Source organism: Leiobunum rupestre, chromosome 8 (assembly GCF_980474605.1).
Source record: "Leiobunum rupestre chromosome 8, qqLeiRupe1.1.hap1, whole genome shotgun sequence".
In the NCBI taxonomy this organism is placed as follows: Eukaryota; Metazoa; Arthropoda; class Arachnida; order Opiliones; family Sclerosomatidae; genus Leiobunum; species Leiobunum rupestre.
The window spans coordinates 4,540,462-4,560,156 of NC_143391.1; the positions used below are offsets into that span (position 1 = coordinate 4,540,462).

Sequence of the window (19,695 nt, forward strand, 5' to 3'; positions counted from 1 at the left end):
CCACAAAATTACATACGTTGTAGTCTGATTTTTCGGAACAGGAAACAGGTAGTTCTATAGACTATTAACAATTCGCGTTTATTTCACAATTCCTAGAGACGTACGTAATGATTTTTGTGGTCATTGGCGAAATGCAATTAGCATTAGAAGGGTCACACTTAGGTATTATGTTACTTAGGACTTGTTACTAAGGTTTTAATAAGTTTTATTTTAACGGATTTTAATATTTTATATAAATAAAAAGTATTAAATAGAAACAGGTATTTATTTTACTTTATTTTTATGAATTTCCATCTTTTATCAATTTTGCACAATCTAAAAAATAATATAATGATTAATGAAGCCGTTTATATTTTATTTAACTTGAATTTTAATGAATTTTCGTATTTTATCGATTTTACACTATCTCAAAATATTGTAATTAGTTAATTAGTGAGATTAACTACATAGTGCTGTAAATAACGTAGGCCCTGGTTTCACGTGACGTCATCTCTAGTTGAAGTCTAGTGTAATTTATCTTTTCTCCATCATTTCTAGCTGCCTTTGAGTCGTGGCCGCCATCTAGACTAAATTAATCGTGAAAACATTTTTAGTAGTAATAATTAGCTAGTCATCATAATTAGCCCAAGTCATCAAGCGACTTTAAATTTAGGTGGCCGCGGGTTGCATGGGAGGGTTGCATGGGAGGGTGGTGGCAAGCCCTTCATGCCACGTGAGCCAACAGCTCCCTAAACTAACTATTACCATTAGCCTCATCAAGTGCAGGTAAACAAATATCTATGGGAATAATCCTACAAGTTGGCCGTCTTCCTAAAACTACCTTTGTTTCGATGACTCAATTAAATGTCTTAGATGCAGATCACTAAAATAACGACTCTTAATTGGATCGGAAACGTTTAAATAAATCGATTATTTGTGTAAATTTGTTTTGGATTACGATATACGAAATGCCATTGGTGTAAACTAACACGTTGTCTACGTGTGGTTATTTGAGTTACCATACAGAAAATGAAATTCACTGTCCACTTGCACAATTTTAAAATTTCGACAGAAACGAATGAAGATTTTTAGTTTCGTCCAATTACTTTTCGTTCTTCGTGTATCCTGGTTTATGATAAAAGCAAGTACCCACTGAATCTCTTCTCAAACCAGCGCTCGGGAATCGTTTTAGAACTTGTAGCCTGTTTTGCTGCCACGACGACAGAAGACAGTTAAGAACTAGTTAGTTAGTTAGTGGGTTCGGGCTGTCGTGTAACCGTGGCTAAAGGCGCTTCAGGAGCTCTTTAGGAAAAGGAATCACGAAGTGCGTCTTCGAATCTCTATAAATACTTCAAATATTTCGTTTCAAACTGGCTCTATATGAGATTATGATCATTTCTTAATAGACGTAGATAGGCGCGGGTAGGGCCATAGAGGATAATATTACAATAAAAATATCGTTATTTGGATAATTGTTTTCGCTTTCGGGTCCTTCGTTATTCTCTATGGGTTCGCTTCTAGCTGGCGGATAATGGATAGTAGTAAAAACCATTAAATCTAAATTGATCGGCGCGCGATTAACGCTAATTGTCGCTATAACCGTTTAAGGTTAAACTATGCCCTTATACAATTACGACGTGGGGGGGGGGCTTCTAACTAATCTTGACCCCGACTCGTAATTCGTTGCTCGGTTAAATGAATTTTTCTAATTTGATAAAAACAACGTGAATAACTGGTCCAAGTGGCGCACCCAGCTTTTTGCCGCGAAGGATTTTGTAAGAATTTCCAACACGGGTATAGTGGAACCTAGGAGCAACAAACACAAGGAGAACGCAGCTCGCCTTTAAACACGCTAACGCAGTGTTGTGTCGAGATACAGTGTCCATGGTTGTGTACAAACTTCATTGGACGAACCTTTAAGTTGAACGTTTTACGGGCAGGGGGAAGACAATTTCCAAATTTTCCCCTTCTGACGGCAGCAGGCGCTAAAGCGTCTAACCAATGAAAAATTTACACAAGAAAATGCACGACTTCTGACGGGTTGCGTTCTCCTTGTGCTGTGGGGTGCTATGCTATAATGCAGTAGCGTAGCCAGGATTTGGTTTCGGGGGGGGGGCACACCATTGAAAAAAAAGTAAAAAAATAAAAATATTTGTACGTACGACCATACGTTTCGGGGGGGGGGGGCGTGTGCCCCCTGTGCCCCCCCCCTGGCTACGCCACTGCTATAATGTTTGTTGTTCCTAGTTGGAACTAAGGCTCTTTCTAGTGTAAACTGCTGGTCTCTCGTCTCTAAAGGCGGGGTAGTATTGGGTTGCTAATATCCGGTTCCTATGATTTTCTTTGCCGGAACTTCAATCCGACATCCGCGAACCATAATGTTCTTCTTCCTGTTCTTGGTGGCCAATGGATATTCTTTGCTACTTGTAAATGATTAAATTTGAGGGTAAATTGCGAGGTTTTTTATTCAAATTAGGTAATCTTTGGCAATCACCAATAAAGCTTTAACCAAAGACTGATATGTAGTCAAATCATTCATTTGAACTCAATTCTGAAAAAAAAAAACTGGCAATTGATTATTCATCATTTCGAGTTAATCTCCTTTTCTGTTGGTTTCGGGGTGATAATTTAAATTTATATTCAATTTCCATTTCTACGTAACGTATTTCAGTTTAACCCATTTTCCTCCGAATTTTTCATTTTCTTTTTATAGATATTTCTTATTTTGATATTGAGATTTTTTTCCTTCAAGCGAAACACGTAGACTGATAAAAAAAATTAAAATCGACTAATGTTTAAAAACATTATTCAAATGTCATGAAATTGTAATATTTCAATTATAATTTAAAATAATTTCAGTAGTTTTAATTTGGAAAACAGCCCTGCATTCGTTTCTGCTAAAATCCGATGTGTACTGTGTAACAACCACCTCGCAATGGGGCTTGGCAGCATGACGTAGATAACACGTCACCAATGTTTTTTCCAATTGGTAAAAAAAGTATACCAGCATGGCGGCCATAGACGAAGGTACGGCGTGACGTCATGCTGCCAAGTCCCAATTTACCGATTTCTAAATCAAGTTCGTATGTTAATTTACATTGACAAATTAAAAGTTTTCGGTCCAATTAGAGTCGTTATTGTAGTTTGTAGAATGTAGGTTGCTGTTTTTAAGTAATACCAGATTTAAATTGGACCAATTCGAACGACTTACTTATGTAAAGCAACTTGGTGATTTTGATAACCAGCTTGAATTCAAAGTACGTATCTTGTGACGTAACTTATAACTAAAGTTTTAAGAACATGGTCAACCTGGCAGATTCAAACAAATATTTGTTTGCCTGCTATGCTATACAAAAAACTCAAAGGCATTATGTATTTATACATACCAAGAACGTATAGAACTAACTAAGAACTATGAAAATATGAAACACTGGCCACATGAACTTATACTTCTCAAACTCAGGTAATTGACTGGCGCCCTTTAGTGCCTATTTGCATATAAGATCATGGCAGACGGTTCGTTGTCCAGTAGGGGTGCCGGGGTGGCATTTTCTGTGTACAGGGATGGTGTAGAAGCATGAGGGGATTGGGAGCAACGAATTAAGTAATACCTCAATGAGTGTCCAAAAATGAACTCAGAACATAAGGGGGTTGCAAAACGCGACAGCCCGTTTAAGTCCCAAGTCAAACCAAATATTTTGGATTTCGTGATTTGGTATGGATATAACAAGATTACTTCGACGCCCCTATTTGGATGGCGCCCGGGGGCAATTGCCCACTTTGCCCACCTTCTTAATCCAGAATAAATACATTCATATTCAAAGTCCAGTAGTCTTCTAAAAATACAAGCCGTATTTCTCAATAGTTTCCCAAATAATCGACAAAAGGAAGTTTTTGTCCAAAGTTACGAAGCAAAACTCTTCTAGATTTGGGTGTTTTCGTAGGTTTGAAACTCTCTCAAGCGATACCTACAATGTTTTTAGTGATACTCCGTTCCCATCTGAGCCTTTCACTTATTTTATTACATTTGCAAAGGCCTAACCGCGAAGACGTTGTTTGAACACGACTTAAGTTCAGAAAAAAGTTTAAAAAAAAACTCCCACGATATATCAATATACGTTTTTCCATTTTAATTAGAAAAAAGAAATTGTTAACGCTCTAGGCTGTTGATTCGCGAGGTTAAGTAACGATTTAGTGTAAGGCGACGGAAAGGGTACGCGCTCTTTATCCCGATACACGCGACGAGGTTCCCGATGAGATTGAGGCGGAAAACGACAGAAATTACCATCGAGAAACTTTTCACCAAAAAATATCAGTTTTGTCATTTCGCTTTCGTCGCGTTCCCTACCTTATAATTACAACTAGATATACCTATAAGCTATTCGTCAACTTCCTAAGCCTCCCCTTTCACACTCGTTCGCCCCGCGCGTACGATTGACGGAATAAATTAAACTGTGTAGAACTCGACGGGTGAGAAAATAGGAGGGTACCCTTTTCGGTACCCTCAGCGGCTAAAAATTGGGCGTCACCAAAATTCTGTTAACTTATTATTTCTGGCTACGACATTTTTGGTCGGCAAAGAGAATCTCCCCGAGCGGCAATGTCGAGTAAAATTTTTGTACAAGTTCGTTGATTAGTTAGCCAAGGCCTACCGAATTTCCCCAAAAGACGCGCGAACACCCAAGATGATTTTCATCTCTTTTTAATTTTATTGTACGAAATATTTGCTCGTGTTTTTAAGGTAAATTTCGTTGGAATTGTTATTTAGAATTTCACGCGTGATTTGGGAGGTTTTTTTCTCTTTAAGGCAGTTTATAATTCTCTCCCTCCACCACACACTCTCAAATTTAGGCTCATTTTCAACCGGTTAACGACTTTTTTATTCAAAAATTCAACAATTTAGGAAATACTAACGCGAGCCAATTTTCTAGTTCTTTACCAAGAGCGTTTTAATGGTTTGTAGAATGTTAGTAGGATGAACGAAAAAAGGGTTTTCTGCTTATGTAAGTTGAGATTAAGGCTGAAGAGGGGGGGGGGGGCAGTGGGGTAGGCTGGGCTCTAAGAAGGCGGGAAATGAAAATGCGGGGGCCGTAATTTTAAGCTAGGGGGGGGGGGGAAGAGCTTTTTACGTTTCTCGGGAAAAGTGAGGACCCCGAGCGAGCCTGATATTTTCATTAGAAGGGCCACATATACTTCTTCGATGACGGAGGAATTTTGTCATAGACGTTTTCCGAGTAATTTTTACTGTAATTTCTTTCAATCTTTTTCCCACTTCCCCCACATTTCCTTACGGGTAACGGTCGTAATACACGTGGATTCAAATTGCAGTTTCGCGTCTTTCGTACCGAATTATCCCTTAGCGCGCGTGGGGCCTCCCGTTCCGAGTAAATTATCGATACTTTTAATTGAATTTTCACGTTTCGTGATTCACGTAAAGCCGAGAAATCGGAGTGAAATAACTTGGGAATTAGTTCGATTGGCGTTTTCCAAGTTACATTTCCACGTTGGGGCCCGGTTTTTTTTTTTCAATTATAGCTTTGAAACGTATTTTAAAGTCTTTATAGGATATATAACGAAATAATTTTCTCTAAATTCGATTTTGTCCATTTACCGTTCAAAGCGTTAAACACGACCAACGTGACTGTTAAGAAGCAAGTTTTTGAGCTGTTGTCCGCTCTCTGCGTCTACAGCAAAGAAGGATACAAGAGGGCATTGCAAGCTTTGGAACACTACAAGGTTCGTCACTTTGATTTACTCAGGCTTCCGCTACTGTCAAAGGCTTAGCCGCGTCTCCGGGAGTGGGTTAAAAAAACGTTGTCTTTGGCTATCCTACGATCACGCGGAGACACGCGATGGATAGTAGGCTTGTGGGTGTTGCCGAGCCGACGTCAAAGTTGAACGAACGCCAAATTGGGTATCAATGGCCACCATTTATCGGATGGTACTCTTCAACTCGAATGTCCGTTTCAGTTAGAGCCGCGTCTGGACGGTCTGGATCGTTACGTAATGACGCGTCTTAGTTGAGGAATTACTTCGGCGAATTTTGTTCAGAAGGTGATTTCGAAAATACGACACTGATTTTGAGATTTTGAAGTAAGGTTTTCGTGCTCATATTTACCATTTTATGTGTACGGGATTTTAAATCTTGAAGGTGATTTCCGAAATACGAAACTGTTTTTGAGATTTTGAAGTAAGATTTTCGGGCTAATTTCCGGTTATTTAGATTGATTTTCAGATTTTAGGAAATTAGGGCAAATCTTCGCGCAGATTTTGGAATTTTTAAAGTTATTTCAAGATTTATATATTTTTTTTTGTATAAAATGTTAGATATATCCTTGGTCTTAACGTTCTTTATTCTTACATGTTAGAAGTAACTTAAGTAACATAAAACGATAAGAATGATAATTAACAAAAATTTCCACCGAGCTATTGCGCAATCAAGGTTCAATATGCGCCAGGACAATAATATACTACTCACTGAGGTTAACGGTAATATGTAGAGAGCTTTTGGCTCGCGTGGCATGATGGGCTTGCCACTACTCTATACGCATTCTAACCCGGCCACCGGTAATTGACTTTACAAGTCGCTAGTTGACTTAGGCCTTTGGTGGTGCCTTGGGTATTAGCTTAGCTGATAATTATTATTATTTACGGAATTAGCATTGGTTTTTGTGGCATCTCGATGAAGACTATATTTGCGGTGTTTGTCGCTTTTCCAGGAATCACAGGAGAAAAAATATCGTTTCGAGTTGGTGGTGGACGAGGTTCGTCAGGCCAAGAACGTTGAATATCAAACTGCCCTGGTCGCCTTCGTCAACTGCATCATCATCTCAGCACCGTCACCCAAAGAAAGATCCCGCATCAGGAACGAATTCATCGGTTTGTACCAATTCTTTTTACCTTCCGTTATCATTCCAAGATAAACCTTACTTTTTATACCTTTTTAAAACAAAATGTATAAATGGAAAAATTCCGGAAATCTGAAAAAAGTAGCCATAAGTATTCTATTACTACCATAAGTAACATAAAACCATAAGTATGACGCGAATTTATTTATCGATGGAATATTTCATCAATGATCATAAGTTTATGTGTTATTAGTCTTTAGAACTACCAGGTACCGATGTCCGATAGTGACGGCGATCCCGTGGGGGCTCTGGGGCTCGAGCCCCCACAGGGAAATCCAAACGAGGGCAGAGCCCCCACAGAAATTAAATTGAGGGAAAATAGCAACCAGGGTAAAATTTATAATATCACTGCCTTTATTTGGGTCCGAATTCAGTCTTTTGACAGAAGCTATTTTGAGATTGCAGATGCGAGTAGCATTAAGATGATATAACCGTAAAATAGATTTCGATAGATTCGTCCAAACAGAAAATCGCCCCGTCGTGTACCCTATTTTACCTAAAATACCTTCGTTAAGTATGTGGCCAAGAAGGGCTTAATTATCTAGCCATGTACACAGATATTTTTCTAAAGATATCGACTTAACTTTTATTATCAATTTAATCCATGCCGGATGAGATATTATAAAGAACATTTTTAAAAATATATAGAAATTTAGAGCTGTACATTTTCTTGCTTCAGTTTTAAGTATATTCATTTTTGGATGAAAAAATAATGGCCCGGGCCCCCACATAAATATTTTCCGATCGCCGCCGCTGATGTCCGATAAATCTCCGCTATCAGCCTATTTTAGTGAGCAGCCAAGTCCTATCCTAAAGTTAAAAATAGCGGTTATATAGCCAAATAATGTTTAATTAACGAATCAGGAACACGAATTTGACTGTAAGTGGGGTGGCGAAGTGATTAGCACTCTCACCTCGCAGCAAGAGGACCCTGGTTTGATCCCAGCTTGTGGCACTGCTATGGGTGAAAACTCGGAATTTTGTAAGTTCTATCCTAACTGATTAAAGGAGTTCTTCGGTTTCCGTTTTCCATAAAAAATTGCTGAAGTTAACGATAATAGTAAGTGTATGAAGCTGTTGGCTCGCGTAGCATGAAGGGCTTGCCACCACCCTTCTACCGGCCACTGGTAATTTACTTTACAAGTCGCTATGGTGGTGTCTTGGGTATTAGCTTAGCTGAGTATTTGATAAAAGCCCTCGTTTACTTTCTGAAGGTAGTTATTTTCTAATTTGAGACCTGAACACGTTTTGGCGAGTTTCCGGTTCCGAAATATCCAATTACGTAATCGTTTTGTTACATACTTACGCGCATTACGTTACTGGTGTTAGTACTAATATCTTCGTATCTTAAATGATATCTTCCGAAATCGATATGACAAATATCCTTGTACAAATATTTGAGTTTAAGTAAAACGGATTGGTGGAGAGCGGTTACCCAATGACCAAATCTCGTTGTAAAAGTTCCACCTTTTGGCACTGTATAGTTGAACCTCCCTCCAAAAATTCCAACCCTCCCCCAGCCCTCCAATCGTGAGAACACATTTGCGAAAGACTTTTAACTTGGCCACCTGAATTACTCTAAAATGAATTAAAATGACAAACACGAAATTGTCTTCAGTTTTGCGCACTTGGATAAATAATCACCGATAATTAATATAGTTAATTACCTTAAAATATTTCTCTTAACTACCCCGTTTCTAAATAGGTGGTCCCGCGCGTTTGGGTACAACCGCTTTTTTGGGAGATGGCTAATTCATTGGAACCAAGAATGTGTTGAGGTTATCAGATAATACGTAGTCGCGACTGTAGCCCCTGTTCTCGCGAATCCCAGCACCAAATCCCCGCCTACATAGAGAAAGAGCCCGCGATCGTACCGGATTGTTTCCCCCTTACCGGGAGAAAGGAGGAACGATTACACCGAGAAAGGCTGAGGGGCGTGTCTTTTTTCTCGGGGATCACCAGGCAAACGGGTTGCTGTCGAGATATTCTCTATGAACCTTAACAGATTCTTGCTGGAACCAACTGCGGAGAGATATAATTTGGAGAAAAGCTGGCAAAACCGCGAGGCACGTCTGGATTTGGAAATCGAGAAACGAAATCGAACGGAGCCATCGGGGATATGTTCTTATACTCTTTATTAATAGTTTATCGGCAAAAAGAGTATATGGTTTCGCGGATCGCCAGCCCACCCAAGATGTATTTCGGCACCCCAGCAGCTCCCAGAAGAAGGACAACTGGGAACGGTAGTCAACATTCGGGCGCTAGAACGTTTTGTCTTCTCGTGACGTAATTAGGCCGGTAATTAAAGGGTAGGGTACGCCGAGAGAACGAAAAAAACAAGTACTTTTACTTTTAGATTAATTGAATTTAATTCGTCGCGATTATACAGTCCGTGGAAAGGAGCGACCCCCGAAGCTCCCCATTCCGAAACTCTCTAATTCGCTGGCTTCCTCCACTTTGAGCTACTAAAACCTGAATTCGAATTAGTTTAATTTTGTTTTCACCATTGCGCTACGCGGAATCGGTAAACGCCTATTTACGGGTCAAATGAAACGGCCACGTCATTTCGATTAGATTTGCGTTACGACATTTTCCGCTAATTATCCTAATTAATATATGAGAGGATACGTAATTTATTTTTTAAATTAATTTTATTCTTTCCAAATTTTTGAATTAACAATTAAATGTTATTTGATTTTATCGAAATAGTTAAATTTAGACGCAATATTTATTTTGTTACTAGTAAACCTCCCAAGTGGGATGAAATAGTCGATATTGTATTGTTCGTTATAGAAGCTATATTGTTATTGCGTGGTACCAGAAGTAAATGATTCGAGATTATGGAAATAGCGCTCAGAATCGGAAAGCGTTTTCCTTATGAAAATGATGAGAAAATCGAGTCAAATAAAAGGTAATTTCCATCCCCGTCTTTTGACGCGATAAATGGCACTTGGGAATTGTGGGTATAGGTATTTCTATGTATAAAAAATGGTTTCATAAAAACAAAAACCTTTTTTTTCGGCCTAGGAGCGTGCAAAATTTCAAATTCGAGGTCCAAATGTAACTTCGTAAGGAAAACGCCTCCAACATGGGGAGTATAGCAGTCTGATAACTTAGGTTCAATTACTTTTGGTGGTACTATACTTTATCTCGGAATGCTATTAGTCGTTTAACCGATAAACGGTCCTTAAGATAAAGTAGTACCACATGTGATTCAACTTGAAATTCCGATAGCTTAGGTACAAGCATTTTCTAAGAAAGATAAACATATACATATAGCATATGTCATTTACTTTATACTTATTAGAATAAATGTATTATCAGACGTATATATTTATCTCTATATTTCTAATGATTGAAACATCTAGCTTCATAATACGTGTTTATTGGTATTATTGGAGATTCGTCTACCTATCTTTTTAATTATAGAAGTTTCTTTTAAACAAAAGAATACTTCTGCGCATGATAACAAAAAAAAAGAGTGACTGAGAAAAATCAACTCGGAATCAAACTTACAATCTTTGGGTTACCGCTATATACCATTGGACTACTCCAGGCCTCGGACATCCAATTCATAAATGACTATTAAAACAGGTCCTTGATAGGCTGATAGCCTGTAGTCATTCTAATGAGATAATTATATCTAATTAAATATGACCCGATCGAGTCATTCATAAATTGGATGTCCGATGGTAGTCCAATGGTAGTGGCGTTGGGCAGGGCCGTAGCTAGCCAAAATTGCGCCCGGGGCGAGTGAAACTTTGGCACCCCCCAATAAGCTTTAATCGCTTAAAAAAAATTGATATTTTGGTACTCCCGCCGCCGATTTACCGAAAATTCGTGCTAGAATCTTTACGCCAAATGTACTAGATATTTTGCCTTTCTTAAAATGTTGGTTGCACGAAATTTTAGCTATAAATAATTAAAGATTCGAGAGGAAAAGAGCAAACATTTTATTTCATTGTATGCGCGCGCATTGTATATTTTCACATCTCGATGGCCAAACTTGTTTTTTTTTGTTCGAATTTGAATGCTTTGGTAGGGTTGAATGGATTAAAAAAAGCAATTGGAGAGAAAGGGCTTTTGAACGCTTTTTTTCAATTTTGAATGTCAGCGTCCATATTTTCACAGTATAAGCATGATCTTTTTTAGAGTGTAGCAAGTTCAGAAAATTACATCACAATCGGTTAAGTGGTCTTTGAATTATTATAAAAAGAAGTCAAAATGCAATGAACACTTTAGCCTGCAACTGACAAGGAGAGTACCCGAGCTGTTTATCACCGATTTCGTTGAAAGTCGGGCGTAATGTAGACCTATATGAGATATGAAATTTCCCAAAAGGAGACGTTGCACTACCCATTCGATTTGCCATGGCAACCGTAAATGTTTTTGACCACTTAAAACCAAAAATCTTGATTTAAAAAAGCATACGATTTTTTTTTAATTTGAAAATCACGAAATGGATCATTTGGACCACATTTACGTAAATTTCATCAAGTTTGGGTAAATTGTAACAGTTTTTGGGTAAAATAAGGAAAAAATCTTATTTTTGTTTTAAGTGGTCAAAAATATTTAGGTTGCCATGTCAAATCGAATGGGTAGTGCAACGTCTCCTTTTGGGAAATTTCATATCTCATATATAGGTCTACATATCACGCCCGACTTTGAACAAAATCGGCAATAAACACCTCGGGTACTCTTCTTGTGAGTATAAGACTGTCATATATTGATTTTTAATAGCATTTCATCGTTGAAATATGGTTTATCAATAGGCAAATATCCCTACGCTCTGCAGTGCCGTATTTCAGCCTAGGCTAACCTAGGCCATGGCCTAGGGGCCCTCCGGTGACCGTAATTACTGTATTCGAAGGCATAAATCTATAATATCAATCGTAATTTATATTGCAGAAATTAGTAGGTAGAAGATTTTGTTTTAAAATTACCAAAAATTCTGCCTGGCAGTTTACGGACGCAGCCTTAAATCGCAATGTTGCGTAATTATCGCATATTTAGTCGGCGATTGTTAAGAGCTTTTATTAAATAATATCCGTAGAGCTCAGACTTCTACGCTGAATCAGGGAAATTCAGGCACAGCCTAGTTCCAGGGATAAGAGTAAATGCAGCGCGTGAAAAGGGGGCCCAGACTCCTTATCTGCCTATGGGCCCAGGATCTCTAAGTCCGGCCCTGACGCTCTGTAATTTTACATAAGCGAAGTAAATTTTGAGCCCAAAGGAATCCGCGTCGAACCTGCGAAGGTTCAGGTTTCAGTTTAATGGAAGGATACTTCTATCGCAATATATATATTATGAACTTCTGGCATTATATAATTCAATTTAAAAATAGGCAAACTTTGGTAGATAGTAATATAGAAGTTTACACGATTAAAAATTTAAAACTCGTATAAAATTAAATTTATTTTAATTAAAAATCGACAAAGTTTGGTAGATAGTAATATAGAAGTTTACACGATTAAAATTTTCAAACTCGTATTAAATATAGTTCATTTAAAATAAAATATCACAAATCGATAAATATTTTTCCTTTCGGGTATGTAATTATAAAGACAAATTGCTTATCAAGTTACGCCCAAATTTTTACTATTATAATACTCGCAACAATTTCAAAACGAAAAGTGAAATGTTTGATTAGTTTGAACGGCTATAATTAATAAATTATGCCCCCCTGCCTTCCCCCGCTAAATGTCAATGAAACTTAATTCAACAAACCTTTCAATAGAAAACTACCTTTCAAAGATTTTATCCGTAAAATTCATTCAATGATAAAAAGAGAGTTTTTAAACGCGAACGTGTAAACTTCCACAAAGCATAATAAAAACCTACACGTTTACGTTCGAACTCTCGTTATTTAAACTGCCTAATAGCGTAGGCGGGCGAATCAAGTGAAAACCAAATCTCGATTAATACGTGTAAAAGCGAATCTGATTTTTAAGTAAAATTCTTTTGCCCGTAAGGTTAGATGTCAATCTCTCCTGTTTTTCATGATATTCCTCCATTGATGGAAAGATATACCCGTTCACGAGCCCGAAAACCTGGTTCTTAATTCAATATACCTATATATTTTTTTTAAATACCGGTACATCGATATATTGTCAAAATTCCAGCTTACACGTTACCTCCCTCCATTTCCGGTTTTGAATACCAACTGTCTCTTCGACGAAAGGCGGATAGTCGGGTAGAGTCTGTATCGTAAACGCGTTACCTTGCTACCGAAAGTAATAGCTAGCCCTTGGCGGAAAAAAATATCTAGGCGTAGTTTTAACAAATTCCCCTTCCCCGAAAATCAAAAAATTGGGGGATATATTAAATTTCGAATATTACGAAGCAGCGGTGTAGGTTACGACGGTTTTCCTTGAAGACTTTTTATAGAATCAACGTCGCTATCGGAAATATTGTGGCAAATATTTTTAGTGCGGCTCACATAGCTACTATATATAATTTATTATTTTGCTGGGTATATATTTGTGACCGTCTGTGTAGAGTCTAATCTATGGAATTCTAGAATATATCCCTCCGAGAGTCGAAGTGTTAAGCCTATATAGTCGTTGCTTTTTCTTAATGATTGCGCTTGTTACGCGTCAACGGTTGATAATCTCTTTGTTTAATTCGGAATCACGACCGTTTGCCCCCTTTTTGCGCACGCTGTTCAGCGAGGGAATTCTTTATTTATCCCAGGTTCTCGTACCTGAAAGGATAGGTACCTTTAATTCGTCACAAACCAAAAAAAAAACAAATCAGAAATATGAAAGGTGGATTCGAATTAATTAATTTAATGAATCTAATACAAATCTCGCGTTTAACCTTTTCCCTTTATACGACAGGTTTGAAATTTCTGGACCTAGTAGGCCAGTTACGACGCGAACTTCAGAACAACTCCTCGGACACCGACTTGAGTGTCCAGTTGGACGTTTTCGAAGAGCAAAGGTACACGGATGAGGCCCAGTTAACGGGACCCGACGGCGTCGATTTGAATTCGCACTTGGACGTCTTTTACGCCATATTGAGACAGGTATCGTATAAATCGTTTCTTTTTATACGCGCGTCTAGAATTACCTGGTAGTTAATCATTGACGACGAAGGAATGTACACGCGGCAAACTTTACCCCCCAAATAGGTCCTAAGGCTGTTTTCACTAAAGCTATAAACGCCGCGACGCGAAAAAATTGCATTAGGCCTAGCTGAGATATTTTGCGTCGAAGCTCGCGCTCACCTAGTGTAAACTAGCCCGAAGGATTGCGGTGTCGGTTGAAACGCGACGGAACCCCGGAATTCGTCATTCGGGGAAGGCGAGAATAGCAGCGGGAAAGGGAAATCGTTCGAGCTTTTAATGTTTATGTATTGGTTCGATTCCCGCTTTGGGTACGGGTTTCTCGTTTTAATTAAGCGGGGTTGCCATAAACGGCTGCTCCTCCAATTGTTGGGACCTCATACGGCGCTCCCGTCCCAACTACGACCAACTTTTATTTCCTAAAAATAATAAGAGAAGGCATTCCGCGTACGTGCCATCTTGCCACGCGTTGGTATACATCCAGATGACGTCAATTTCCTTAAGAGCCGAGCTCGCTCTCGATGTTTTCTTTTCTGCTAAGTGAATATACACCCCGAGACAAGGAGTCACTTAGCGTTCGCTCGCAACCGCAAATCAAAGATTCGTCTTCCTGATTCGTAGGTCGCGACCACGCCGAGAGAGATCCCTTTCTTAAGCATTCTGCAGCATCTGTTACGAGTCGATGGTTCGAAGGCCTTGGCGGACGTCGTTTGGGATACGGCCGAGACCCTGGTTCACCGAGCCACGCTTTTAGAATCCAAAGAAGACTCCAAGAAGCTCCTCTTGCGCTCGTCAACCGCCAAACTGCGATCGCAACAGCCTTGCCAATGTTCTTGCCACAAATCGTCCGACGCTGATGGCCGTCAAAGGAGGAGGACCGTGGTGCGCCTCAACTCGGGTGACATTAGTCAATTAACGACGCCGTCCACCGCGGCTTCGATGGCCTCGCGCAACCCGCTGAGTGCCGCCATCCGCGAAATTCAACCCGATTTTACTTCTTCACCTAGTCAACCGAGCCAAATGTCGGCCGCGCCACCTCCGCCGCCGCCTCCACCCCCTCCCTGTAATATACCGCCCCCGCCTCCGCCCCCCGTGTCCAATTTCCCCCCTCCCCCGCCACCGCCACCCATGATGGCCGGGCCTCCGCCACCTCCCTTACCTCCCAACCTCCTAAACATACCCAACAACATGGGCCATACGATCATGGCTTCCTCCATGTCCGACGGTTTCACGTCGGGTTCGGAAACGTTCAATTCTTTGCCTCGCCACTCGCGGGTGGCCCAACCGACCATTCTGCTACCTCAACAAGAGACGCCTCGACCTAAGAACAAAATGAAAACGCTCAATTGGAATAAAATCCCCGTTCAGAGCGTGCTGGGTAAGAACAACATCTGGTCGCTGGTGGCCAAGGCTCACGACGGCAGCCCCAACGACTTGGATTTCGACGCCATGGAAGGCCTGTTCTGTCAAGTGACCGGAGGTCCTCCGGGTAGCGGCCAAGCTTCTCCGCGTCTTCCGCGAAAGGAGAGCAAAACGGACAGTTTGGATCGCAAGAAGAAAGACTACGTCGAGGTGAATCTCTTGGACGGGAAACGAAGTTTGAACGTCAACATTTTCCTCAAGCAATTCCGAAGGTAGGCGCGCGTTATCGAACAACCCAAAACCTCCAACTCATATCCTATCCTCTTCTTCAGCACGAACGACGAAATAATCGAAATACTTCGCAAAGGCTTACACGACGAAATCGGAGCGGAAAAACTGCGCGGACTCCTCAACGTCTTGCCGGAAGCCGACGAAGTAAGCTATTCGCGTTTTATTTCATTCGTAACTGCGAGAGTCAGCGTTAATTTATCGCGAAACGGGGTCGCTAATTAGAAATTAAGGTCAGACTCGTTGTATACAATTTGGTATAAAAGCGCCAACTCCCGAATATATTGATGGAAGGCATCTTGCGTTGCGGTCGGAGGGCGAGGGGGGTTTCAATCTATTAAGATAAGCGCCTACAAAAACAAACTTTTCCATCTTTCATTGGCGGCTCTCCTCTCGCTCACTTTTCGCTCTTCCCTCGTCAAATTCCCACGCGCGGCGCCTCCGAATAAATTCTACCCACACTCGAATCTTTACTTTATCCTCTCACTATGACTCACTGAAATATGGGCAGTTTTTTAAAATGATACCAGTGTTTATTAGATTTTTTTTCCCGCGAGCCGCCGCGCTGTGGCGGATCTAGCCTTAATCATTAAATCGGTCGCTATATCATATAGAAAATTGGTCCTTCGCGGGCGCTCACGTTCTTCGAATTGTTTCAACGTCTTTGAAACACGTTTTCCCATTCTTACGACCTTCCGCGCTTCCAATCTCGTTAGTTACGGGACTGCGGCCAAGTGATTACCCCCAAGAATGAATTTAACGCTACCTAGGGAGAATGACTGTTTTGAGACAATCCGCGGTCATCGTGGTCGAACGAGTGTGAGGAAATGAAATACGTCACCAACGTCCCCTTCAATCGCTCGGGAAGACGTCAGTTTGAAGGAACCAATGAGATACGGGGTTGATTCGTTTTTTTTAGGAGGAGGGAGTTTACTGTCGGAGCTAAAAGCGACTCAACATAGTCCATTCTTCGGTAGTGATATCCGCAAATGGCATTAGAGATATATACGATCGTAACTCGAAACTTTTCGTAATAGGCTTATCTGGCGTAGCACCGAAATAATTACGTTAAGAATTACTGATTTGGTCATTTTGGCTTTTTCGTGTAGGTGGAGTTGCTGCGAGGGTACGACGGAGAGAGGTACCGATTAGGAAATGCCGAAAAGTTTATATTGCAACTGGTCCAATTATCTCAGTGAGCTTTTATAATAGCGCGTATTTAATTACCCGGATTTGCATACATTTTGTTTACTTAATTGGGGGTTTCGATTTCATTTTCCGCTTCAGGTACAAGCTTCGTATCGAAGCCATGTTACTGAAGGAAGAGTTTTCTTCCAATATGGCGTTCTTGGAACCCGCTATTGAATCCATCATGGCGGCTGTCAATGGTGCGCTGTTATTCTGGTTTTTATTTCGGTAAAACGAAAGTGTATAATATGTAAATAATGTACATAAGTATACATTTTAAACTACGCCGTAGGGCTATTTACTTATCAGTAATTGTTTTGGAAACTAATTTTAGTTAACCCCATAAGTAACGTAAGTATGACGATTAGCAAAAATTATAGCAAAACTGAAAAATTGTGAGTTGTCACTCAATCACGAATTAGTTCAGCACGGATTTATAGTATCTAATTATGAAGTGGTTATAACTTTATCCTCGCAGCAAGAGGAAAAGAGTTTGATCCCAGCTTGTGGCACTGGGTGAAAACTCGAAACAACTCTTTCGGCGTATAGTTGGCAAGTTTTCTCTCCACTGGTAAAATGGGTTTTCCTCTGAATTCTTCGGTTTATCCTTACATGAATACTTGTTGACGTTAACGGTATTAGTGAGTGTAGGGAGCTGTTGGCTCGCGTGACATGAAGATCTTGTCACCACCCTAATATGCAATTTAACCTGGCCACCTGAATTAATGGCTTTAAAAGTCGATCGATGACTTTGGCCTAAGGTGGTTCCAAGCTGATTATTATTAATATTATTATAGTTGGTGTTGGGCGAGAGTGTTAGTGTGGAAAACGGTTCGATAAGAAAATTACTATTGAAACAATAAGAAGCGTCATACTAATTTTTATTATGTTTACTTGTGTTATAACTTAATAGTTGATTTTATAAAATGTCTTTACGCTTGCCCAACTTGTTGAAATGTTGCCCTGGAATAGTTCAGCCAATACCTAAGAATGAGTTCATAAGCTCTTTAGTGGGAGAGGAAACATTTCAACAATATGGCCAAGGTTATTTTATAAAAAGAACAGTATTTTTTATTTCCAAATTTGAAAAAAAAAACTTTAGCAGTAAAGAGAGATGTATACTTATCTCATTAGAAACGTATGATATACTTTTGGTTAAACGCATTCAGAAGCTAAATATGATAGTGCTTTGTGATACAAAAATGAATGAATATTTGTATCGTTATAGAAATCCGCGCTTGCGAGTCACTACGCGAAATTATGTACTTGGTTTTGAATATTTGTATCGTTATAGAAATCCGCGCTTGCGAGTCACTACGCGAAATTATGTACTTGGTTTTAGTCGCTGGGAACTTTCTGAATTCGGTGAGTTTTTATAGGCCGGGTATTTTTCAGAGTAAATTTTGGAAAGGCCCTATAATGATTGACATTTCCAATCGAAAACTATTTAGGGTGGATACGCGGGTAACGCGGCTGGTTTCAAGATGATGTCACTGCTCAAATTAACAGACATAAGGGCCAACAAACCGGGAATCAATCTCATTCATTACGTCGCTTGGGTAAGATATACTTTCTTGCGTTAATATATTCACACTTAGTTTTAACTCATAATTAAGTTTCTTATATTACGATGCGCCAAATTTACTTGGCAATGTAAGTTAGATTGTTAAAAGTGTATAGTAGTAGACCTTTCAATAAAACCTCGCTCTTGGCAAAAAATATTTTCAGTTGGTCGGTTACCAAATTAGATTGCCTAGCCAAATATTTCTTAACTTAAACCAAATCAATTTGGCTCGATAATTACTATTATAAAAAAAATTGGCGCGCATCGACGCAAAAAAAAATTGTTAGGCCTAACACATTTTTTCGCGTCGATTCCCGCTTTAGCTAGGTTATTTTGAAAACCAGTCCTTATTTCTAGATCCTCTTTAATAGTAAAAAGCAAGGACCATGACTGTAAAGAGTAACTTTATGTTCTTATACTTCCTAGTGCTTGGCTGAATCAGTTTTATTGAAGGGCCTATTGTGGGAATCGAGTTATAAATATTATCTAAATAATTTCTTTCCCGACAACTTTTAGCAAGCGGAAATGAAATATCCGCAGTTGCTCAAATTCTGGGAGGAACTTCCGAGTTTAGAAGAAGCGTCCAAGTAATGCATTAATTGTTTGATTTGACGGGGATTTTCCATATGTGGCCATGTGTTTATGATATCATTTTTCTTTCTCGGTTTTCCTTTGACCTAAAAAGGTTGTCGATCGAGAATCTGAAATCGGATTTCACTAGTCTGAATCAGAGGGTGTCGAAGATTTCCAAGCAAGTCAACGACGCTTGCTCCAAAGATATTCAACTACAAATGAGTGAATTCCTGAAGGTTAGAGCTCCTTCTTCCTCTCCCCCGCTCTTTAAACACAATCGCTACTCTTTAAGCACATCAATCAACCTTATCTCGAGTAGCTAAATTAAGTCTTTGCATCTTACCGCTTTTTACCTCTATTTTGTTGTCTTATCTTCGTTGGAATGGAACGCAAAGATGGCCGAGTCGCAACTGATCGATACCGAAAAGGAGTTGAACGTTCTGGAGAAGGAAAGGCGCGACTTGGCCGAGTTTCTGTGCGAAGACGCCTCCACTTTCAAACTGGAAGAGAGTTTTCGTGTTTTTCACGGATTTTGCCAAAAATTTCGACAAGCGCTCGAAGTAATATTACGAACGATAACCGTTACAATTACGCCTACGCGTACCAAATAGGTCTATAATTCGTGGTGGGTTTTTTCCAAACCGCAGGAGAACGAACGAAGGCGCCAGCAAGAGATGAAAGCCGAAGAGAGGCGAAGACAGAGGGAAGATCCCAGATTCTCGCCCCTCGTTAGGAAAAGATCCGGAGGTTAGCCCCCCCCCCCCCCA

At 39.8% G+C, this 19,695-nt stretch overlaps 1 protein-coding gene across 2 annotated transcripts in view; it reads left to right on the top strand.

The window, feature by feature from the left end:
- The window catches only part of form3 (FH2 domain-containing protein formin 3), a 35,138-nt gene that overhangs the window by 11,390 nt on the left and 4,053 nt on the right, over positions 1 to 19,695 (top strand). For both annotated transcript variants that reach the window (XM_090156753.1, XM_090156754.1), the window contains exons 3-15: positions 5,600 to 5,715; positions 6,699 to 6,858; positions 13,727 to 13,914; positions 14,575 to 15,587; positions 15,648 to 15,750; positions 16,713 to 16,798; positions 16,891 to 16,991; positions 18,086 to 18,156; positions 18,243 to 18,350; positions 18,872 to 18,942; positions 19,041 to 19,164; positions 19,324 to 19,488; positions 19,576 to 19,675. In XM_090156753.1, the coding sequence (XP_090012879.1) occupies positions 5,600 to 5,715; positions 6,699 to 6,858; positions 13,727 to 13,914; positions 14,575 to 15,587; positions 15,648 to 15,750; positions 16,713 to 16,798; positions 16,891 to 16,991; positions 18,086 to 18,156; positions 18,243 to 18,350; positions 18,872 to 18,942; positions 19,041 to 19,164; positions 19,324 to 19,488; positions 19,576 to 19,675 (2,406 nt within the window). The remainder of the gene's footprint in view (positions 1 to 5,599; positions 5,716 to 6,698; positions 6,859 to 13,726; positions 13,915 to 14,574; positions 15,588 to 15,647; positions 15,751 to 16,712; positions 16,799 to 16,890; positions 16,992 to 18,085; positions 18,157 to 18,242; positions 18,351 to 18,871; positions 18,943 to 19,040; positions 19,165 to 19,323; positions 19,489 to 19,575; positions 19,676 to 19,695) is intronic.